Source organism: Dunckerocampus dactyliophorus, chromosome 20 (genome assembly GCF_027744805.1).
Source record: "Dunckerocampus dactyliophorus isolate RoL2022-P2 chromosome 20, RoL_Ddac_1.1, whole genome shotgun sequence".
NCBI classification, from domain to species: Eukaryota; Metazoa; Chordata; class Actinopteri; order Syngnathiformes; family Syngnathidae; genus Dunckerocampus; species Dunckerocampus dactyliophorus.
Window position 1 is genome coordinate 6,058,947 of NC_072838.1, and position 24,554 is coordinate 6,083,500.

The 24,554-nt window shown below is 39.1% G+C and overlaps 2 protein-coding genes across 5 annotated transcripts in view; one reads left to right on the plus strand and one right to left on the minus strand.

Annotated features, from left to right (window-relative positions):
- Positions 1–11,611, plus strand: part of thrb (thyroid hormone receptor beta) — a 57,392-nt gene extending 45,781 nt beyond the window's left edge. For all 4 annotated transcript variants that reach the window (XM_054763256.1, XM_054763255.1, XM_054763254.1 and 1 more), the window contains 2 exons: positions 1,376–1,634; positions 4,909–11,611. In XM_054763256.1, the coding sequence (XP_054619231.1) occupies positions 1,376–1,634; positions 4,909–5,150 (501 nt within the window). In that variant the 3' untranslated portion in view covers positions 5,151–11,611. The remainder of the gene's footprint in view (positions 1–1,375; positions 1,635–4,908) is intronic.
- A 7,726-nt stretch (positions 11,612–19,337) lies between these two features.
- rpl15 (ribosomal protein L15) lies at positions 19,338–23,920 on the minus strand. The gene is made up of 4 exons (XM_054764656.1): positions 23,836–23,920; positions 23,096–23,276; positions 22,151–22,287; positions 19,338–19,697 (listed from the first exon to the last, which is right to left on the minus strand). The coding sequence occupies exons 2-4, from the start codon at positions 23,265–23,267 to the stop codon at positions 19,392–19,394; spliced, it is 615 nt and encodes a 204-aa protein (XP_054620631.1). The 5' UTR covers positions 23,268–23,276; positions 23,836–23,920; the 3' UTR covers positions 19,338–19,391.
- Positions 23,921–24,554: the final 634 nt, after the last annotated feature.

Consider the following 24,554-nt stretch of genomic DNA (forward strand, 5'->3'; position numbering starts at 1 on the left):
GATATTGCATTAAAGTCACTTTAGTTGAATGTTGAATGAATAAAAATTGTTAAACAAACGCACACATAAATTCCACTTCCATTTTCCAAATTCCAGAGTTTCTGCACAACATTTCACTTCAACCTCAGCTCTTCAGCATTCACACGCAATTTCTACACAAATTGGCTTTTTAAATTTAGTTCTATTTTTCCCCGAACATATTTGTCCATTTTTTGATTGAATTATACCACATAGTAATATAACAAGTACGCAAAATTCTATTACATTGCGTATGTCTTTCTACTCAATCAGTTTAGCATTTTTCGTAATGCTAATTTCTTTTGATGTTGGCAATTGTTAATACTTCCACATTTTTTCAACCGATTCAAACTGTTCCAACACCAAAACATTAACTTCATTCAAAATATTCAGGCTATAAATTTTTTGCACATTCCCAAAAAATTCCCCCAGTTTCTTCGATTCCACATTTTCCGTGACCAAATTCCCATTGGAAAATGAATGGCCGATTTTTACAGCTTCCACATACCTCAACTCATTCGAATATTTAGCTAATTCAGTACATTCAAATTAACAATTTTCCACATTCCAAGAAATTCCCACTTTCCAAATTGCACATTTTCTTTACGTTTCAGTTCAGCTCTTCAGCATTCACACGCAATTTCCACACAAATTGTCTTTTTTAGTTATTTAGTATTTTTCCCCAAACAAATTTGTTTTTGATTGAATTGTACCGCACGTTTAATATAAAAATGCAAAATTCTATTACATTGCTGATGTCTTTCTACTCAATTACACACTTTTTATAATGCTAAACCTTTTTGATCTTGACAATTCTTACTACTTCCACATTTCTCAACCCCTTCAAAACATTCCAACACCAAAATATTCAACTCATTTAGAACATTCAGGCGATCTGTTTTTGACATTCCAAAATGTACCTGTTTTTCTAGAATTCCACCCTTTCAGGCGCAGAAATTCCCATTGAAATGAATGTCATTTATCTACATTTTCTACCCTTTCAAACCATTCCAGCATCAAAATAGTCAGGCTAACAATTTTCCACATTCCAAAAAATGTCCAGTTTTTGTAATTCCACATTTTTCATGACAAAATCCACGTTACCCGAAATTCCACATTTTCCACAATACTAATTCCCTTTTGATCTTGTGAATTCTTAGTGCTTCCTCATTTCTTTCTTCTTTCTGATTCATACCATTCCAACACCAAAACATTAACCTCATTCAAAAACATTTAATGAAAATATTTTTAATGTATATTTTCAGGCTAACAATTTTCCACATTCCAAAAATTCTCACTTTTGCTACTGGGCAAAATTTTACGGCATTGCTCATGTCTTTTCTATTCGCTTCTCCAGCTGCCATGTGAAGACCAGATCATCCTGCTGAAAGGCTGCTGCATGGAGATCATGTCACTGCGAGCTGCTGTACGCTACGATCCAGAGAGTGAGACCCTCACGCTGAACGGAGAGATGGCAGTCACGCGTGGTCAGCTTAAGAACGGAGGCCTGGGCGTTGTGTCGGATGCAATTTTCGACCTTGGTGTGTCCTTGTCCTCTTTTAACTTGGATGATTCTGAGGTGGCTCTTCTACAGGCAGTCATCCTGCTTTCATCTGGTAAGCGCCAGTGTCTGGAAACTCAGCAACACAGCATTATGATTTATAAAATATATACGGTGGTGTGAAAAAGTGTTTGCCTCCTTCCTGATTTCAAAACTTTTTTGCATGTTTGTCACACTTGGTTGTTTCAGATCATCAAATTTAAATATGGGCCAATGACAACACAACTGAACACAAAATGCAGTTTTTAAATGAAAATGTTTATTATTAAGGGAGAACAAAAATCCAAACCTACATGGCCCTGTGTGGAAAAAGTGATTTCCCCCCCGTTAAAACATAACGTAACTGAGATTAATTGAGATCTATGGGTCTGGAAAAGGTTATAAAGCCAATTCTAAAGCTTTAGGACTCCAGCGAACCACAGTGAGAGCCATTGTCCACAAATTGTCAAAAACATGGAACAGTGGTGAACCTTCCCAGGAGTGGCCGGCCAACCAAAATGACCCCAAGAGCACAGCTGTAACTCATCCAAGAGGTCACAGAAGACCCCACAACAACATCTAAAGAACCACAAGCCTCACTTACCTCAGTTAAGGTCAGTGTTCATGATTCCACCATAAGAAAGACACTGGACAAAAATGGCCTGCATGGCAGAGTTCCAAGACCAAAACCAATGCTGAACAAAAAGAACATTAAAGGGATAGTTTGGATTTTTTTGACATGAAGATGTATGACATCCCCATCAGCTGGGGACAATTAAGTAAAGACTTTGGCATTACTTTGGCAATACATTTGCATCACAAAAATGCCGTCTCAATAAAATCAGACCTCGCAAAACGCTTGGCTTTATATATTTGTCTCCCGCCGTGTTCCTGTGCACCGTTGCCTGTGCGTTCATGTGTATGCGACGAAGACGCTTGCATCTACTTCCGCATCTTGTTTACGTATGTGTTCCACAGCGGAAGATGCGAGTGTCTTTGCCACATTCACATGAACGCACAGGCGACAGTGCGCAGGGATACGACGGGAGACATATATAACACCGAGCGTTTTGTGAGATTTGAGTTTTTGAGAAGTCATTTTTATGATGCAAAAATCTTTTGAACGCATATTGTTTTTAGAATCCAAACTCTTTACTTAATTGTCCCCAGCAACTAACTGGAACTACATTCTTCATCACATACAGTAAATCTCACCACAACTGGACATAGGAGCCCAGGTGGGGGGTACGTTGCTGTTATTGGACTACAATGGTGATGAGGATGTCATACAACTTCCTGTCAAAAAATTCGAACTATTCCTTTAAAGCTCATCTCAATTTTACTAGACAACATCTTGATGATCCCCAAGACCTTTGGGAAAATACTTTGTGGTCTGACGAGACAAGAGTTGAACTTTTTGGAAGGTGTGTGTCCCATTACATCTGGTGCAACAGTAATGCCACATTTCAGAAAAAGAACATCATAACAGCAGTAAAATATGGTGGTGGTGGTGTGATGGTCTGGGGCTGTTTTGCTGCTTCAGGACCTCCAGACTTGCTGTGATTCATGGAACCATAAATACTGCTTTCTACCAAAAACTCCTGAAGGAGAATGTCTGGCCATCTGTTGGTGACCTCAAGCTGAAACCACTTTGGGTTCTGCAGCAGGACAATGATCCAAATAACACCAGCAAGTCCACCTCTGAACGGTTGAAGAAAAACAAAATGAAGACTTTGGAGTGGCCTAGTCAAAGTCCTGACCTGAATCCTATTGAGATGCTGTGGCATGACCTTAAAAAGGCGCTTCATGCTGGAAAACCCTCCAATGTGGCTGAATTACAACAATTCTGCAAAGATGAGTGGGACAAAATTCCTCCACAGCGCTGGAAGAGACTCATTGCAAGTTATCACAAATGCTTGATTGCAGTCCTTGCTGCTAAGGGTGTTGGTATTGACTAATATTTAGATAATAGATAATAGATAATTTGTTTGATGATCTGAAATATTTAAGGGTGAAACATGCCAAAAAAAAAAAATCAGGAGGGGGCAAACACTTTTTCGCATCTTTGTACATGTTGTGCTTCGGATGTACGATGGGGTTGGTCATGTTGAACTGCCCCGGTTCTGTGCTACCACGGGGGATACGTGCATGGCGGGTTTTGTACTCAGCCACTCGCGTTTTTCAGGCTGTGGCAAGATTTGCTTGCTTTGTCAGGAATGGACGTCTTGTATTGGAGTGCTGATATCTGAGAATTAATGTGCAGAGCGATTTAATCTGATACTCGTTTTACTTTTGCTGATATCACACTGATATCAATATCAAATCGGGACACCCCTAACTACCGAACCACGCCAGAATGTTTCTTATACAGTGAAACTTTATTTTGCGTACGCCACAGTTGCGTCGGGTTTGGCGCCATTTTTTTGCCTCGCTTTTCGTACATTTTCTCAGTTTTTGTACTATATTGCACGAATCTCGTGGCTTCACTCATCACGATTTTTCAAAAATATATTCATACATCATCCTTGTTTTGTGGTTGAATACGGCCTATTTTCATATTGAAGCAAATGATATGTGCTTTTGCCGAAATGAAGCATTTACAAGCATAACAATGGCAAAATGAATTTAAGGCATTCAGAAGACTCATTGAAAGTCATGATGATATGTAGTATTCTACACTGGTCACTAGGTGTCAGCAATGCTACTGTAATGTTGGGTGAGACACACAAACACCAGACTCGATCGCCGAAAGAACAGGTTTGAATGGCAGGTTTGAATGATCTCACCACAGGTAATAATCCATAACACGGGCTACTGTTGTGACCGTAACCCATGCCAAGCTAAAACTCAACTCTGAATCCACTTATCTCCCCTAGCAGCGGAACACATTTACAGTAAAGCAACATACATGAGCATGAGTCTTATTTTCACTTATCATGTGTACTATATTGAGTAATAGGGGTGTAAAGGTGACTTTAGGGGTGTTTATAAATGGATTTAGAAGGTTGTAAACAGGTTTTTTATGCTCAAACTATAAAATATTCAGTTTGTAAATAAGAAATCGTACTTTGTGGAAATTCATATATCGTGGTCAGGTCTGGAAACAATTAATCCCGATTAATCACGAGGGATTACTGTAGTCCGTTTCACGCTGTCCAGTAGTGCATTGTTTTCTGCATGTGAAACTATAATTAGCCTTTAAAATGTAGGTTTTTTTTCATATTTTTGGGTGTTTTTTAAGACATTTAAAATGCTGCTGATGCGCGTCACCATGGACGCATGAAGGATGTGATTAAAGGTAAGTTAGAAGCATAACACTCAGAACTCTTATACTTGGGTTCTTTTCTCAGATCGACCAGGCTTGAGTAGCGTGGAGCAAATTGAGCGCTGCCAAGAGGAGTTCCTGCTGGCGTTTGAACATTACATCAACTACCGCAAACACAAGGTAGCTCACTTCTGGCCCAAGCTGCTCATGAAGGTGACGGACCTGCGAATGATCGGCGCCTGCCATGCCAGCCGATTCCTTCACATGAAAGTCGAGTGTCCGACTGAGTTATTCCCCCCTCTCTTTCTGGAGGTCTTTGAGGACTGACGAGTGGATTCGAATGACATTTTCGCGTGTGCATGTACTGTATGTGTGTGCCTCTGTCACCACGTGGACACCCTTGTGTTAAGAGGTCTTTCAAATGCGGGTCTTTCACACGACCTTCTGATAAGCACGACTGAATGTCACTGCATTCCGTAGCTTATGAGTATTCTGTGGTCTCACGTCTTTCAGTTTTACTTTGTTGTTATCGTGGTCTCACCTTGAAATCTCTTATCTTATCGATTGGTCTAAATGCATTGCTGATTGTACAGTACAGGAAAAATAGTAATACAGTGATACCTTGGTTTTTGTACACCCCCGGTTTTCGACGAAAAGTATTGCCAAAATAGCTTTAAGAGGTTAAATGTCTGCTTAAATGAAGCCGTTGTCATGCTAATCTTAACCTTGAACGAAGTTAAAGTTTTCCCCAAAATGAGTACACCCTCACATTTCAGCAACCATTTCTTTCCATCTTTCTCATACAAAGTCAACTTGGATATACTTTAGACTGTGAGGCTACCACCACCAAGGGAGCGGATCTTCAGAATGTCAGCGTACATGCTGGAATTCATCTGTCCAGAAAAATATACTGCAGCTCCCCGATGCCAGCAGCACTCGTGCAGCCGCAGACCATGACAGTACCAAGGGAGCGGCTCGTTAGAATATCACATTACATGTTGGAATTCATCTTTATTGAAAAATGGACCACAGCTCCCCGGTGCAGGCAGAACTCGTGCAGCCGCAGACCATCACCCTACCACCACCTATGGAGCAGCTCTTCAGAATGTCACATTCATCTTTCTCGAAAATAAACCGTAGATCCCTGATGCCGGCTGCACGAGTGCAGCAGATGCACATGTTGGAATTCATCTTGACCAAAAATGAACCGCAGCTCCCCGGTGCCAGCAGCACGTGCAGCAGCAGACCCTGACACTACTGCCACCAAGGGAGTGGCTCTTTAGAATTTCATGGTACATGTTGGAATTCATCTTTCCCGAAAATGAACCATAGTTTCCCAGTGTTGGCAGCACTTGTGCATCCGCAGACTGTGACGCTACTACCACCAAGCCAGCAGCTCTTCAGAATGTTGGAATTCATCTTGCCCAAAAATTAACCGCAGCTCCCCGGTGCCAGCAGCACTCGTGCAGCAGCAAATCCTGACACTACCACCACGAAGGGAGTGGCTCTTTAGAATGTCACGGTACATGTTGGAATTCATATTTTCCGAAAATGAACCGTAGTTTCCCAGTGTTGGCAGCACTTGTGCAGCTGCAGACTGCGACGCTACTACCACCAAGGCAGCAGCTCTTCAGAATGTCACAGGGCATGTTGGAATTCATCTGGCCCAAAAATGAACCGCAGCTCCCCGGTGCCAGCCAGCACTTATGCAGCGGCAGCCAGTGACGCTACCACCACCAAGGGAGCAGCTCTTCAACATGTCACAGGACATGTTGGAATTAATCTTTTTCGAAAATGACCCTCCAGCTTCTCAGTGCAATCGTGGGGGGGGGAACAAAAAGGCGTAATGTAATGAGAAATATCTGAAACGTTGATGCTGTTAACGAATTATACCAAGTTTTGTCTTTAAATTAGGTTTAAATCTACAGTATGTCACAAAAGTGAGTGGCTAAACTGCTGGCGTGAATGGGGAGCAGATGGGATCGATTTGGGGTTATCGCTCTCACCCTATCTCATACTGCTCACTGGAAGTTCAACATGGCACCTCATGGCAAAGAACTTTATGAGGATGTGAAAAATATAATTATTGTTCTACATCAGCGGTGTCCAGAGTGCGGCCATCAGGGCCATTTGCGGCTCACAGCTGGTTTGTTTTTTATTGGAAAATGGAAAAATCTGCAGTATTTTTACACTAATAAAGTCAAAATATGCAGAGAAAAAAAAAATCAATCAAACGACAAAAAGTTTTAATTTTACAAGAATAACGTAATATGAGAAAAAAAAATTAAAAATTGTTTTAGGTAGCATGAAGGTGAAATATTAAAAAATGCATATTCGGAATATGAGAAACAAAACAACGAATAAAGTTGTCATTATTGGAAAATTAGGTGGTGAAAATAATCATGTTAAAAGAATAAAGTCAAAATATGGGAATAAAGTGGTAATTACAAGAAGAACATTTGAGTTGAAATATTAAAGAAAAGTTTTTTTTATTAAATATGAGGAAAAATGTTGTCATTTTCCGAGCGTAGATTTGAAATATTAAAGAAAGATTGGGTTTTTTAAGTCGTAATATGAGAATCAAAACCGCAAATGAAGTTGTAATTTATATTGAGGTAAAAGTTATGTTACGAGAATAAAGTCTAAATATTAGGGGAATAAAGTCCTAATTACGGGAAGAGAAGTTACAAGAAGAAGGTTCATTATATATAATAGTTTAAAAAAAATAAACAGTAGAAATTGAAAAAACAGCTCTAATTTTACGAGAAAAAAGTTATTCTAACAAGAAAAGTCTACATTTTACAAGGATAAACTTTTTTTTTTAATTTTAGTAGCATAGAACTGACATATTAAAGAAAAAGTTTTTTAAAATTCATAATATGAGAAACAACACAAACTAAAGTTGTTATTTTTGGAAAATTAAGTTGAGGAAAAAGTTATAGTATGGGAACAAAGTAAAAAATTATGGGAATAAAATCATAATATTACAAAAGGAAAATTTAACAAGATAGTTTAAGAAGAAAGTTTAAATATTTGGAAAATAAAAAACAGAAAAAATGGGGACGGGGGTAGCAAAATCCGAAGTTGATACTAATAATTCACCGATATGACAAAGCTGAGACGCAGCTTTTTCTTGAAATATATCTAACGTCTTAGCATATCTACATGTGTTGCTTTACAAAATATCAAAGTGGCAAAGTTGCATCCTTTCATTTTTCACTATGTGGCCCTCACTGGAAAAAGTTTGGACACCTCTGCTGTAGAGTATGAAAAGATTAGAGTTGATAAAATGTACACTGTTATCCACTGACTACTTTTGTGACATACTGTGTGTGTGTGTGTATATAGTATAGACGTCCGTCATTTCTGGTGTATAAGCCACACCCACTAAATTCAGAGACAAAAACAGATTTGTACATATATAAGCTGCACCAGACTATAAGACGCCATAACAAGCTTGTCAACCCATTGGAAATTGCAGGAGGTCATTACTCAATATGACAGTCTGACTCATGGTGTCATCTTAAAAAGAATGCTAAACTCATCACACAGCAACTTAACACTCAAAAGGTAGCTAAGAAATATACAAACAAGTACCAATACGAGTTTACAATAAATAACTGCATTTTTATTTTCTTCCCATAATGCATTTCGTCCCAGCAAAGCATTTCATTCATGCCTCTGTCCACAAGAGGGAGCCTCCGGCTCCTTTGGCTCAATGGCAGTCAATGAAGTTATTAATAATTCTTAGTAAATACAGATGGCTTAAAAGGCCACTTTGCTATTTAGGTTCAGTATGTTGCACAAGGAGACACCCAACATTCCATAACATCTCTAATATCACAAAATCTTTACTATTTACAAAGTAAATAACTTCTAAATGCTAAAACATAACAATCTTTTTTGCTCTCTTTTTGTCCGAGCGCTTAAAAGTACTTTTTTTTTTTTTAACTAACTTGACCAAAGCAATACACAAATTTTAACAACATCAAATGTTAATTACATAATATCAATACTTTTTCCTTATGAAATACAAAATGGTAAATGGAAAACAGACTTTGCCTTCAAGGCAGCATTCCAAATATGTCAGATTAGACATCAAGTATTCCACAAAACAAGTATTCCAAAGAAAATTGTATTGTTGCATCGCTGGGAGTGACGCTGGCTTCCCAGCATGCCTTGCGGCACTTGTTTTGTAAAACGTAACTGGGAGTTCCTGTTACATGTTTAGAGTACATGTAGATGTTTATTATTCTATATCTACCTGTCATTTTTATGTTGGCACCATGTCTGTAGTCCGCCCCCATAAATTCATTTTTGCCAAAATGAAGCTGTTACAAGCATAAAAATTGCTAAATGAAGTATAAAAGCATTCAGACGACACATTCAAAGACGCTGGGAATGATATGTAGTATTCTACACTGGCCACAAGGTGTTAGTGAAATGTTGGGTGAGATACACAAGCACCAGACTTGATCGGCGGAACAACAGGCTTTTATTGCAGGTTAGAATGATCGCACAACACGGGTACTGTTGCAGCCGTAGCCAAGCTAAAACTAAATTCTGAACCACAGACATCACTTCCTGTCAACCCTCCACTCAGTTCCCCCAGCACTAGAACACATTTACAGCAACACACGCAAACACAAAATGTATGTCTTAAATGGCTTACTAGGGCACACGCACCAACTTACGAACTGCTATGTTTTTTATTGTCCATCCATCTTCCGCTTATCCGAGGTCGGGTCGCGGGGGCAGCAGCCTAAGCGGGGAAGCCCAGACTTACCTCTCCCCAGCTACTTCGTCCAGCTTCTCCCGGCAGATCCCAAAGCGTTCCCAGGCCAGTTGAGAGACAGTCTCTCCAACGTGTCCTGGGTCTTCCCCGAGGCCTCATACCGGTGGAAGTGCCCTGAACTCCCCTGGGAGGCGTCCGGGGGGCTACCTAACCAGATGCCCAAGCCACCTAATCTGGCTTCTCTCAATGCGAGGAGTAGCGGTTCTACTCTGAGCGTCTCCCGGATGACAGTGCTTCTCACCTTATTTCTAAGAGAGAGCCCAGCCACCCGACGGAGAAAACTCATTTCAGGCGCTTGAACCTGCGATCTTGTCCTTTCGGTCACTACCCAAAGCTCATGGCCATGGGTGAGGGTAGGAACGTAGATCGTCCGGTAAATTTCACCACAACAGACCGATGCAGAGTCAGCATCACTGCAGACGCCGCACTAACCCGCCTGTCAATCTCGCATTCCATCCTTCCCTCTCTCATGAACAAGACCCCGAGGTACTTAAACTCCTCCACTTGGGGCAGGATCTCATCCCCGACCCGGAGATGGCACTCCGAGCGAGAACCATGGACTCGGACTTGGAGGTGCTGATTCTCATCCAAGCCGCTTCACACTCGGCTCTCTGACACCGGTCATCCAGGGAACGAACCGCCTGAATTAGGTGGTTCGGTACCCCATATTCCCGGAGTACTCCCCACAGAATTCCTCGAGGAACACGGTCGAATGCCTTCTCCAAGTCCACAAAACACATGTGGACTGGTTGGGCAAACTCCCATGCACCCTCAAGGCCCCTGCCGAGACTGCATAGCTGGTCCACAGTTCCACGACCAGGACGGAAAAAAACACTGCTCCTCCTGAATCTGAGATTCAACTATCCGGAGGATCCTCCTCTCCAGAACCCTAAAAAGACCTTACCAGGAAGGCTGAGAAGTGTGATCCCGATAGTTGAAACACATCCTCCGGTTCCCGTTCTTAAAAAGGGGGACCACCACCCCGGTCTGCCAATCCAGAGGCACTGACCTCCGATGTCCATGCGACGCTGCAGAGTCGTGTCAACCAAGACACGCCCACAGCAACCAGAGCCTTAAGGAACTCCGGACGGATCTCACCCACCCCCGGGGCCCTGCCACCGAGGAGTTTTTAACCACCTTGGCAACCTCAGCGCCAGAGATAGGAGAGCCCACGGCAGAGTCCCCAGGCACCGCTTCCTCATTGGAAGACGTGTCGGTAGGATTGAGGAGGTCTTCAAAGTATTCCTTCCACCGGTCCACAACATCTCGAGTCAAGGTCAGCAGCACACCATCCCTACCATACACTGCTTCCCCCTCTTGTGACCTCGGATCCAGAATCTCTACAGAGCCGTCCGGAAGTCGTTCTCCATGGCTTCTCCGAACTCCTCCCATCCCAGTTTTTGCCTCGGGGGAGGCATGGCAAGAAACTTTGATGATCATTCTGACAATTCACCGCTCCAGTGGAAACGTTAATAACATAACTCAGCTCCACAAGGTCAGATCTTCCTCATAATTGGTACCATGAAGCTATACAGCGGTCACTTCCTGAATTCACCATGGGATGTGCACCCCCTGTGACTCGTGTGAACCTTACATTCTCATATTATGTCTACTATATTGGGTAATAGGCATGTAAAGGTGACTGTAGGGGTGTTATTTCTTGTCTAGAGGACTTTAGAAGGTGGGGAACAGGTTTTAATGCTCTAACTACCAAAATATTCCTTTGATAAATAAGGAATCCTACTTGGTGGAAATTCACTTAACGCGGTCGTGTCTGGAAGTGTTGAGAGGTGAAATTTGTTTTCTGCTGAAAGTTTTGTGACAGAGTTGCTGATATTTGATTTGAATTAGACGTTTGACCAATGCCCTCGGTGTTCGCTGTGGTAGGATGTGCCACCAAGTCAATTCTACATTAGCCTCTCGGACATTTCCTTTTTCCACATCAGTACGCAATTGTTTAGAAATCGTCTATCTTGTTGTTTTCTTTTTTTTTTACATCAGAAATGTAGCATTTACCTTTTTTAGTTGTTTTTTTTCACCCTGGTTTGATAGCAGACATAGCAGCGTTGGAAACAACAACAACAACAACAAAAAACGAAAACGAAAACCTGAACTATTCACAGGAGGACAAAGAAAAGATGACGGCACAGACGACAAAAAACACAAAAAGGCACTGCGTGAAGTAGCAACAGAGAAAGAAGCCAGGCCCAAAGGGGCAGCAGGAGCGGAGCAACGAGGCTGGCAGGAAGTGGAGGAAAGCAGGAGTAGGGATGTAACGGTACCGAACCTCGTGTGCCTCGTGTTGTGCTTCTCCAGGGGTGTCCAACGTTTTTCCAGCGAGGGGAACATAGCGAAACATGAAAGGATGCAACTATTCTGTAAAGCAGCACATGCAGATACGCTAAGACGTTGTCATGTAGGGAAGAAGCCCATATTAGTATCAACTTCACTCTTTCTTCTTGTTTTTCCATTCCTTTTCCATACCGTTTCTTTAATTTTCCAAATATTTCTTCTTGAACAGTATAAATGTTCTTTTTGTAATATTCTGACTTTATTCCCATAATATTATAACCTTTTCCCATGCTCGTTTTCCAAAAAATAACTAATATTATGAATTTAAACAAATAATTTCACATTTAAACTTGATTATTTTTCCTCATGATATTGTGAGTTTATTCTCTGAAAATTGCGACTTTTTCTCATTGCGATATGGCTTTTTTCGCTTAAGTTTCTCCGTGTAAATTTTCTTCTTGTTGTTATGACTTTATTTGCATATTTTGACTTTATTCTTGGAACATAAGAACTTTTCCCCAGACTCATTGTCCAAAAATTACGTTATTTTTTTGTTTCAAATAATAATCCGACTTTTACCAAAAAAAAGAACATGTTTTCTTTAATATTTCAACTCTATGCTACTGAAATGACATCATTTTTCCTCATCATATCATGACTTTATTCTTGTAAAATTGCGACTTTATTCTCATAACATTTTTGTTATGTTTTCTCAATTTCTGCTGTTGTTTTTTCTTCATTTTCCGACTGTTTCTTCTTGTAAATTTTCATGTTTTGACTTTTGTTCTTATTCCACAACCTAATTTCCCAAAAATTACAACTTTATTTCTGGTTTTGTTTGTTTCTCATAATATTACAACTTAAAATAACAATTTGTTTCGAGTTTTGGCTTCTAAAAATGACGTTATTTTTTCTTTATTTTTGTAACTTTATTCGCATAAAGTTACAACTTTTTTTCTCTGAATATTTGGACTTTATTCTTGTATAACTCGTGATGTTTTTTCCATTTTTGCTTTTTTTTTCAGTTTTCTTGTTAAAGTACATTTTTAGAATGTGCCACAGGACAGTAAAAAAGATAAAAATAGCAGTGCCAAACTTTGGAGACCCCTGGTCTACTCACAGTGCAGTGCAGCGGGGGTCATGGCTAGCGATGGTGCCAAGGAGAAGCCAGAGCTTGAAAAGCCTCTTCTGTGCTTAAAGTCTGCCGTTGTTCAGGAGACTCGCACCAACAAACGTTCCCTTTACTACGAAGAAAACAATCATTCCCGCTCTTCAAACTCTTACTGTTGCACTTGTCTGCATCCTTGCACTTTACTGAAAAGAAACGGTGTCAAAAAATGTTTTTTTTGAGCAACAAAACGCATAAAGCGGCTGCAGGTGTGCCTCGTTGCTCCGTCCCGCACTGGAAGTAAAGGGAATCTGGGGAGGAACTCGGACAAACCAACCAATAGGAGAGAGAAGTGTATAATAAAAGACAGGACGGAAAGCTGGGACCGTAGAGAATCTATTGTATCTATATCTATACAGTATCAGGGTTGGGACTGTGCCACCTCTTGAGCCGCCGTGGACTCTTCCACTCACCTCCCAAGTGTCTCACTGCTTTTGTTGACGAGCTGCAATCTTGGTCTCAGTGATGTTTGAAATGTGAAGCATGTTTTGCAATTTCTGTACGTGTTGTCGCTGAAGCTGAAGCGTGCTTCTCCTCGTGGTTCCCTTTCTGCCTTTGTCGAAGCAATATGGACGTGTCGCATTCTTTCAACCACATGGACCTCAAAACGTGTACACATTCTAATAAATGCACAGACAATCACGGGTTTGGCAAAGGAAAAGAGTCTGGGTGTGAAATTCGTTCGACTGGTTGATGTTTTCGTACACTACTTCAAACAGAAGTCTTTTCTGCCTACAAAGAGATCAACATTTTTGCTTTATTGGAACACAAACAGGTAGAAAAAAAAAAAATAATGTTCCACCTCTGATTCCACCTCTCAGTTCATATAAAAAAAATTATACATTTTTAAAATTATTTTTATATTTATATACAGTCAAACCTGTCTTAGCGGCCACCTTTATAGAACGGCCACCTGCCTATAGCAGCCACTGTAAAATCCCCCCCAGCAAATGTACATGTTATAGACCCTGTGTATAGCAGTCACCTGTCCAACGCGGCCAGCGGCCACCCATTTTGTCTCCCTTGGTCAATATCTGACCGCATATAGCGGCCAAATTACCAACTCAAGTAGAAGCTTCATGCACGAAAAAGTTTCGTTTTTCAATCAATGAAGGCGTCGTGTGTAGACTTTGATTACTGAGTCCTAGCTCAGTCACAATCATTCACAAGATCCACACAAACTGTCAGTTGTTCCACATAAAAAAAACATCTTCTTTTGAGCTTGCTATTTCCTGGTCAAACATGTAACTTTAAGAGCATGTGCACCAAAACATTACCGCAAATTAGGCTGGGAACAGGACGTGCTCCCAGCGACGCTACAATAAAAAAAACATATGCTAGCATGCATGCAGCAGCGGGAGCAAAACTATGAACCATGATAATAACAAGCCTAGTAGTGCTGTACAACTTTTATCAGCAGTCCGCAGTGCCCTCTACTGGTCAACATTATTATTATTATTTTTTTCCCTTTTTTTTTCCTTTTTTTTCCTCTACTGGTCAACATTCAAACTGGACGCCAACCTGTCTATAGAGGCCACCTGTCTATAGCGGCCACTTTTGCAGACTCCCTCTAGTGGCTGCTATAGACAAGTTTGACTGTATATATTTTTGCATTATATATGATAATATATAAACATAATTTTAAAAATACATAAATGTATATATATTTCATATATATACATATACTGTATATATTATAGAAATAATTATGTGATTGTTCATTATTTCTTATATTTCTATATATTTTATTAAAAATTATATAATATATAAAAATGTATAATAAAAACTGTATACATATAATAATATAAAAAATGTTTTTATATATACATATTTTGTTTTATTACACTACACCTTTGTTACAATACAAAAAAAAATATTGGTCATGTAGAAAAATTATTACGTTATTTTTATTTATTATTAATTATTATTAATTATAAATTTATTTTATTTCTATATATTATATAAAAAAATGCATAATAAAACTATATATTTTCTGCCTACAAAGAGATCAACATTTTGCTTTATTGTAACACAAACAGGTAGAATGTAAAAAAAAATAAAAGAAAAATAATGGAATTTTGTTATTTATTTTATGGACAGTTGACATAATTTTTTTTTATATTTATATATATTTTTGCATTATATATGATAATATATAAAAATAATTTAAAAAATGTATATATATTTCATATATACATATACTGTATATATTATAGAAATAATTACGTGATTGTTCAGTATTTCATATATTTCTATATATTCTATTAAAAATTATACAATATATAAAAATGTATACTAAGAGATGTATACATATTATATCTATAATAGGTGTATACATATGTATACATATTATATATATAATAGGATAGAAACAAATATTTTATACATACATATTTGTTTTATTACATTACACCTTTGTTACATACAATAAAATAAAAAATTATTGTGCATGTAGAAAAATAATTACGTTATTTTTCAATATTTATTATATTACTATATATTATATAAAAAATTCATAATAAAACAATATATGTATTCTAATAATATATATAAAAAGACTGAAAAAATATATATTATATATTATTTCACCTGTGTTACAGTAAAATAAAAAATGGTTCATCTAGAAAAATATTTATTTTCATAATTTTTTTTTATGACTAATTATTGATAGTTTATTCATCCATGCATTTTCTATGGTGCTTATCTTCACTAGGGCATGCTGGAGCCTATCCCAGCTGACTTTGGGCAAGAGGCGGGGTAAACACTGGACTGGTCGCCAGCCAATGGCAGGGCACATATAGACAAACAATCATTCACACTCACATTCATACCTATGGACAATTTAGAGTCTCCAATTAACCTCACCTGCATGTTTTTGGAATGTGGGAGGAAAACGGAGTACCCGGAGAAAACCCACACACGCACGGGGAGAACATGCAAACTCCACACAGAAATACCCAGCGGAGATTCAAACCTATATTTTCCCGATCTCCTGACTGTGTGGCCAACATGCTAACCACTCGGCCACCATGCTATTTATAGTTTACTGTATATAATAATATATTTTAAAATTATTAAAATATACAAATGTATATATACTTTATACTATAGAAAAATATTAGTTTTCTGTATTTTTTTACATTCTGCCTCTGTTACAATAAAATAAAAATCATGGACTGTTCATAATAATTACTATTTTTGAATATATTTTTTATATTTATATACCTTTATGTTCTAATAATGATATAATTATTTGTAGAATTATGATAATACATAATGATTAAATATTTTTTTTTAAATTAAATAATATATAATAATAATGATGTGTTATATAATAATGATAAAAACTGTTTTTGTGAGCATAAAGTAGCATAAAATTGAAATATTTTGAAAAAGTTGAAAAAAAAGTCTTAATATGATAAACAAACAAAACAAATAAAGTTGTAATTTTTTTTATTAGGTTGGGAAAAATATGATAATGTTACGAGAATAAAGTAAAACTATAGTGCGAATAAAGTCATATTTACGTGAAGAAAATTTACAAGGAGGAAGTTGAAATATTTGGAAAATTATACTGAAAAAAAGCAATGGCAGAAATGGTAAAGACAGCAGAAATTTTACCAAAATAAAGTCCAAATATTAAGAGAAAAAAGTTGTCTTCTAAAAGTCATAATTTCACAAGAATAAACTTGGAATATTATGAGGAAAAATAGTGTAATTTTAGTAACATAGAGTTCAATTATTAAAGAAGCTTTTTCACCTATCTAACAAAACTTAGTTTTTTCTTGAAATACATCTAACGTCTTAGCTTATCTACATGTGATGCTTTACAAAATACCAAAGTGGCAAAGTTGCATCCTTTCATTTTTCACTATGTGGCCCTCGCTGGAAAAAGTTTGGACACCCCTGGTGTAAATCAACCCTTTATGTAATAAAGCTAACAAAATAACATGTTTACAACATATGTGGACACGTGCGAGTAACGTTTGACACAAAATAACACATTTTGTCACGAATGATGTTTGTTCACTAGCAATACATCTAATAAGAAATGTTCCTAGTCGGGCCTTTTTGAGTGACGGACATACCAGACAAGCAACAGCAGCAACGTCACATGTGTCGCAGATAGTCACATGTGAGTGCTTTATCACGAAACTTGGTCAGATCTTTGTCTGGCGAAATTGTGTTTTGTTGTATGCTGTATTTGCATATTTAGTTATGCATTTTATTCGTTTATTTTTGTTGTTCTAACTGGGTTACACTCGCGGTGAAGCGTGCTTGCTAAGTGCAGTGTTCAATTCGTCCAGCAGAGGGCGATGGAGGTACGCCTCATTTTAGATGGTGGTTGTTTGCATGTTTAGTCACATTTTATGTATGATGGTTATGCTGTGACTTGTTGATTTTGACATGTGAAGAACAGCTGTAGTTACTTGTATAAATGTGTTGATATGGTAAAACGCTTAACTTTTCGTTTTCTTGTTACAATTGACACAGTGGAAATTACAATTTTGTAATATCAAGGTCCTTTATGTTATCGTTCTTACGGATTAAAATGGTGGACAACGTGTAAAGAAATAAAACTGAGGACAGAAAATAATCCAAAGGAAGGTACATCAATCCTCAACAAAACGTCTGGAGCATCCCTTCCTTGACTAAATGTCAAGCTAGCTGGACAAAGCTAAGAACGTATTTGCGAGGCCAAAATAATAAAAGGTTTGTATGGCTGGCTGTGTCCTTGAATGCACCTTTCGATTTGAATGACTGCGATGTCATTACAAAGCTTTACAGCCAATAGAAACCAGACCCCGCCTCAAAATTTCTAATTGACCAATAGGATTATGAGAAAGTCACACTAAGAGCTGACTGGAAGATGTCATGATAGGAAGTTACACTGTACAGCTCTATTAAATGGAAAGCGTCATTGTTTATGGTGGAAATTATTAATCTCATTTATACTATCTTCTTACAGATACACAAAATCTTAAAACCAGTTGAAAAATTGCTAGAATTAGCATTTTGCACATTTGAATCTTAATGAGGTTTTAAGAAGAGCTACAATATGCAAAAACAAGAAGGGGTATTGAGACAAAAAGCATTTTGAAAAAGTAATTAATTGAAAACAACAATTCAACTGAAATAGGCTGTTTATCAGCTGATCAAAAGTTTAAGACCTCAGGCTATAAAAGCCAAAATCTGCTCAAAATGTTCATTTTCTGTCAGGCATTCACACTGTCATGCCCTCCTGATGGCTAAAGCTAAGAAGCTTTCTCTTTTTCAACGTGGTCAGATTGTGGAGCTGGATAAAATGAGGCCTCTCGCAGCGTGCCATTGCTGCTGAGGTTGGGTGCAGTAAATCAGTCATTCTACATTTTTTGAAAGATCTTGAGCATTACGGAACAAAAAAGTCACACCTGTGCTGAGCCGGAGGATCCGATTGGCTGTCCATCCAAACACAGGGCCGTCTTCCACCCACTTTAAGGCCCTTACTTGTGCCGACTGCAGCGCAATAACCATCAGACAACATCTGCGGGAAAAGGGTATAAAAAACAAATTCAAAGACCTCGTCTCCTTCAACACCACAAAACTGCCCGTTTAGACTTTGCCAGGGAGCATCAAACATGGGACATTGAAAGGTGGGAAAAAGTTTTATTCTCTGATGAGAAAAAATGTAACCTTGATGGTCCAGATGGCTTCCAATGTTACTGGCATGAGGAGGAGATCCCACCTGAGATGTTTTCTACCTGGCATAGTGAAGGGGGGGGTCCATCATGATCTGGGGTGCTTTTTCATTCAGTGGAACGCTGGAGCTTCAGGTGGTGCAGGGTCGTCAAACGGATGCAGATGTTGCATGACTGAGGGCCCTCGTCTGTGTGGTAACAGCTGGCTTTTTCAACAGGATCAGCCTATTTCAGTTTGTTTTCAATCAATTACTTTTTCACTCCTTGTCTTTGCATATTGTAGCTCTACTTAAAACCTCATTAAGATCCAAATGTGCAAAATGCAAATACTAGCAGTTTTTCAACTGGTCTTAAGGTTTTGATCAGGAGTGTATTTTGTATCTACAATGATAATGTATTTACTTCACTGCTGTGACAAGCCAGTAATGGATTTATCCAAAGGCCTTCTGAGGATATTAAAGTGTTTAACAAGTGCATTTCATTACAGACAAGTTTGATTCAAAAAGTACACAACTTAAATGTAAAGTTGGTCTTAGGGCAAACATGTTTATAAAAACAAAGACAAAAAAATGGAGACAAGGTTATTTGACCACAAAAACATTTTATTTTTTCCAGAAGTAGAGATGTGGCACGCTCTAACGATAACGGTGCAGCTGTAGGGTGTTACGCCTCTTCCAGGCAGCACGGCGGGACCCTCCAATGGTCTGGTGGAACTTGTGGCCCTTGCCCAGCCCACGGCTCTTCTTTCCTGCAGACGTCAGGCCACGCATCTCTCTGTGCTTGTGCACAGCCTTTGTGATCCATTGGGTGTCGGGGTTGCGTCTGACAGTCTTATGGAAGGGGTCAATCAAAATCACCTCAAAGAACTTGTAGGTTGAATCTTCGCCCACCCAGTAGGAGTTCAGCACTCTCAGGGCGCCGCAGTGACGGCCAGCACGACCCTGTAAAAAATGGCCAGAGTGGAAATTCAAAATCAAATTGAAAAATGCACACCAAAATTATTCATTGGACCAAAACAACTAAAACCCTGTAAAATCAAAAAGCTGTCAGGTAAAATTGAGCAATTCAAATGGTGATTATGATCCGTAGAGTGGTTGCAATTCCCCATAAGCTCATTGACTGCCAGGCATGTTCAGAGCAGAGCTTTTAAGTTCTGAGTCACCCGACTCTGAACTGCTTCCGGCGTCGCGCCACATGGCTCAGCAATGCTAACCACTAGCTTGTTGCTTCGGCTGCCACTGTCAACTGCATGTGTGTACGTCGCCTACATCACCCATGTCACCTCTATCTTTCGCAATCGCGTCACTCCTGAAGGAAGATCCACCGCCAGACAAGCTCCGTGACCGTGTTAGCTGCCTATATTTTTTTTGTCTCCGCTCGATTTCTGCATGTGTTTCGCCATTTTCCTCTCTCAACCCACAATCCGTCTCCTTCACAGACAATCTGTGGCTGCCGGTTGGAGGAAAAGAGAACTGTTGCCCCCTACTGGGACAGAAACACATTGCCTACAAGTCAGAAATTCACGCACAAGATGAATAAGATAAATTTTTTACAATTAAGTAGAAATAAAGAAAAAAATTGTAATCTTACGAGAATAAGTCAATTTTACGAGAAAACAATGAGGAAAAATATTTTTGTAACCTTTTAATAAGTCCTCATATGAGAGTAATTTTTTTGGAAAATAGGTTGCAGAAAAAGTTGTTACAAGAATAAAATGAAAACATTTCCAAGTGGAAAAACAGCAAAAACAAAGTATTTTTTTTTTGTATATTCTGAGGAAGAAAAAAGTTGTCATTTTTTACAGAATAAACTCATAATATCATGAAGAAAAGCCATTTTGGTAGCACAGACCTGAAAGAATTTTTTTTTGAGTCATAATATGAAACAAAAAAAAAATGGTTGGAGGAAAGTTATATGGGAATAAAGTCAAAATATTACAGGAATGAAGTAACAAAAAAATATATAATTTAAGTAGAAATTTATACGTGGCCCTTGCTGGAAATAGTTTGGACACCCCTGCTATAGAAGACCCCTGCTATAGAAGACCCCTGCTATAGAAGACCCCTGCTATAGCAGACGATGACACACACGCACAAGGTCCATGGTTGTCCGCTTATACAGCTTGTCCAGACAGATGAAGTGCAATTCTACTTCTGCGAGTCACTACAGCAGGGGTCACCAACGTTTTTCCTTGCGAGAGCTACTTTTAAGAAAATGAAAATGGCCACGAGCTACTCATTTTTGTAGAATTTTCATATCTTTTTAACCAAAACATTCACAAAATGCTGGTACCCACAACTCACATTTTATGTCTCAGAATACATTTCTTTCTAGTGCCCTCAATTAACTGAAAACCTGAATGAAAAGCATGCCTGCGGGCACCTCATGTGGTCGTGGGGGGCTACCTGGTGCGTGTGGGCACTGTGTTGGTGACCCCTGCACTACGGAGTACTGTATAAGGAAAAAAACAATCCAGAGAATGCCAACTGTGAGTCACGCCAGCCCAAATATTCAGGTAAGTTTGCTCTTCGGCAGCAGTACACATCCAGTGTACACATCCAGTCACAGAAAGTAGTGGTTTGCTTGTTCACATGCAATTAGGCGGTTTTTATCAGGTTTTCCACACTGTGGAAGCCGCTTAAAAAATTGAACAGTTTCAGGGCACCCAGAGCCTCATTCCCGTGTGGAAGAGAGGCTGAAATGATCAATACTTTACCGTTTGACCTGAAAACGTTCCTTGTGGACTGGACCTTAATGCGGCAGCAAAAACAAAAGCGGAATCTCCGTTTGTCATTAATTCTTTCCTAAAAAGGGCCAATTAATCTGTTCTAGACTTCCAAAATACCAAGTAATTTATAGACAACTGGTCCTGGTGAGACTGAATTCAACAGTGTTTCCCACCTTTAATAAAAATGGCCGGCACTGGCAACCGTCTTTGGCTCCATGGCGGGTTATTTAGCATGGACTAGCTTGTTACATGTAATTTGTATGACGACAGTATATGAAAACCAGAACTACAAATATTCCACCAAAAAGCCCAACCAAAAGTTTCAAGTCATGTAGAATGGAGTCTATTGTTTTCCATTATAGTTACCAATCTAACTAAATGTGTGATCCTGCTGATACAGGCAGCCACGCACCAACAACTACGTATCACAAACACTACTGACATGCAATGGTAATTCCAAGTGTCTTCAACTTTAAGACGGCACGATCCATTAAGTATAAAAGTGTTCTACATTGGTTCGGACTTATACTTTCGACCCGGCACCACGCTCATACCAAGATGGTTTCTGCAACGACTGAGGTGTTACTGTTCTGTACTACCCCTGTAGTGCGTAGTAGCTCCAGTGGAAAAGAAACATTTGCACCAGTTAATTCAAGGAAGCCGTACCTCAGCGGTGGACTGCAAACTGCGGGCAAACTTGATCTGGTTGACACCATGGTGCACTGGCTTTCCATAGGTGGCACCCTTGGGTACGGGGCGTTTACGGCCTCCACGGCGCACACGGATACGGTAAATGACATACCCTGTTGGAAAAAGATGAACAATTTGCATTTTTTTCAAAAAATGATCCAAGTCAGTGGTTCTCAACTGGTCGTTTCTGTAGGATCCATCCATCACCTCTCAAAGGGATACTTTGGATTTTTTAGTTCTTTGTGGAACACAAACAAGACGCCTGTGGTGCTCCGTCACGAAAGGAGCTGGGAGCGTCTTCATCACATACACGAGAACGGCCAGGTGACACATCGAGAGACAAATAGAACACTGAGCGATTTGTGGGGTCAGATTTTTTTGTGACGCAAATGTATTACTCTTTTAAACGCATGTTGCTTTGAGAAGCCAAACTCCTTACTTAAATGACCTAGCAACTAAGCAGAACTACGTTCCTTGTCACGAAAATCCAACCAGAACTGGACTTAGGGGCAAGTAACTGCTGATGGGGATGTCATACAACTTCATGTCAAAATATCCAAACTATCCCTTCAATGACGAGCGTCAACCTGAAAAGTAGCTACTGCAAGGTTACCCAGCATGCCTTGCGGGTTGCAGTTCAGTAGTTTTGCATGTACAGTAATCCCTCATATTGTCAAGCTTTGAATTTCACAGCTTCTCTATGGTGGTTTTTCCACAGATAATATGCATATTTAAACAAACGTTACATTTTTTTGTCTAAATTTAGCATTGTCAAGCGTAAAAATGGCTAAACGACGTAACACAAATAAGGCATTCAAAGACCCGTGACCCACCAGTTGCAAATCTCTGATCTCAGCCACATTCAACTGATTCAAGTAACAACAATATTTCTGGACAAGATTAAAGTTTCATTTCATTCACCTTGTTTGGCTTTGTAACCCAGGCGGCGCGCTTTATCGGGTCTGGTTGGCCTTGGTGCGCGGTGAAGGTTTGACAGTTGACGGTACTGCCAGCAGCGCACGCGGAGCAAGAAGCGCATCACATCTGACTGCTTCTTACGCCATAACTCCTGCATATACCGATATGCCCCCATGTTGGATATCTGTGAATGAAATCATCAGTTAACACCAGAAGCCGTTAACGTCCATACATTGACAAGCATGCAAGAGAACATGCTGTAGGTTTTATTCAAAGGTGGCTGGGTGATATTCTGCATAACTGACCCAGCTTTACACCATATATTTCCCAAATCATAGTAGCAGTTAGCATTGTAGGTGCAATAAGTAGTGTACCCGCTTCAGTTTACTTCACAACATTTTGTCCAACGGTACGCAACGCAACACGTACGCAACTCGTACACAGCGACACAAACTATAATCCGAGTCTGGAATATAATATATTACATCTCAAGGCGCAAACAGAAAGACAAAACACAGCCAATAGTTCCTCCCCGTAGCACCGCTTAGCTACATGTCGGGACGATGAGCATCCACAAAGCTCTAAAAACTAGAGATAGCATACAATTTATTTAAAAATAATCAGTCGAACATGTGCGCTAATCTTATGCCTACACGACATAGTAAGCAAAATAAGATGATGTCGAACATTACAGAAGATTTGGATAGATTGTACGTTAAAGATTGGCGCAAATGCTTGCTTACTTGATGGCGTATCAACCGGAAAGAGAAAGCAAAATTACCCAGCGTGCCTTAACAAAACGTGATGACGTTTTTCCTTTCTTGTGTTCATGGGAATTGTAGTTTGTACTTCTTTGAACTACAATTGGTCAGGAAGTGTGCGTGATAGGAAGGTTCCAAAGTTCTTCTCTTTTAAAAACGATGAAATACATGTTATTGCAACACTGTGCATCAGACTGGATCGCCGGAACAACAGTTTTTTTTTTGCAGGATGGAATTATATCACAATTGGCACAAATATTCCTAACACGGGGTACCACGCCAAAAACGACTCGCAGTGCCCAACTTGCGTCGCTTCCTGTCCGCTATCATTTTTAGCGCTCCCATCACCAGAACTCTTATTTTACGGCAGAACACACATAAACAATAATATGGTCCTAAGGGTAAATACAGTACCGTATAATAGGTTCAATTAAAAATTTTAAAAAGGGAATTTTCGATGTTGTTATTTTTTTGGCAACTTTTTGTTTAACTTACCAGTGTGATTCAAGGGAAATAAAAATAACAATCGTTAATAATAACGGGATGTTAATAGCAAGATGCCTTTGAAACAAATTTCCTTTTGGACAATGTTGAATTCCGAAATATTTTTGATTCATATTTCACTCTGCTAGCATCAATTCAGTTAGTTACATATCACAAAACCATGTAAAAGGTTGTTATCGTCTCTAAAACATTGTTTA

Coding starts and splice junctions, on each gene's coding strand:
- rpl15 (XM_054764656.1), bottom strand. CDS start 23,267: ATGGGGGCATATCGGTATATGCAGGAGTTATGGCGTAAGAAGCAGTCA. Junction 22,288..23,095: donor GGGTTACAAAGCCAAACAAG/GTGAATGAAATG, acceptor TTTTTCCAACAG/GGTATGTCATTTACCGTATC. Junction 19,698..22,150: donor GTTTGCAGTCCACCGCTGAG/GTACGGCTTCCT, acceptor CATTTTTTACAG/GGTCGTGCTGGCCGTCACTG.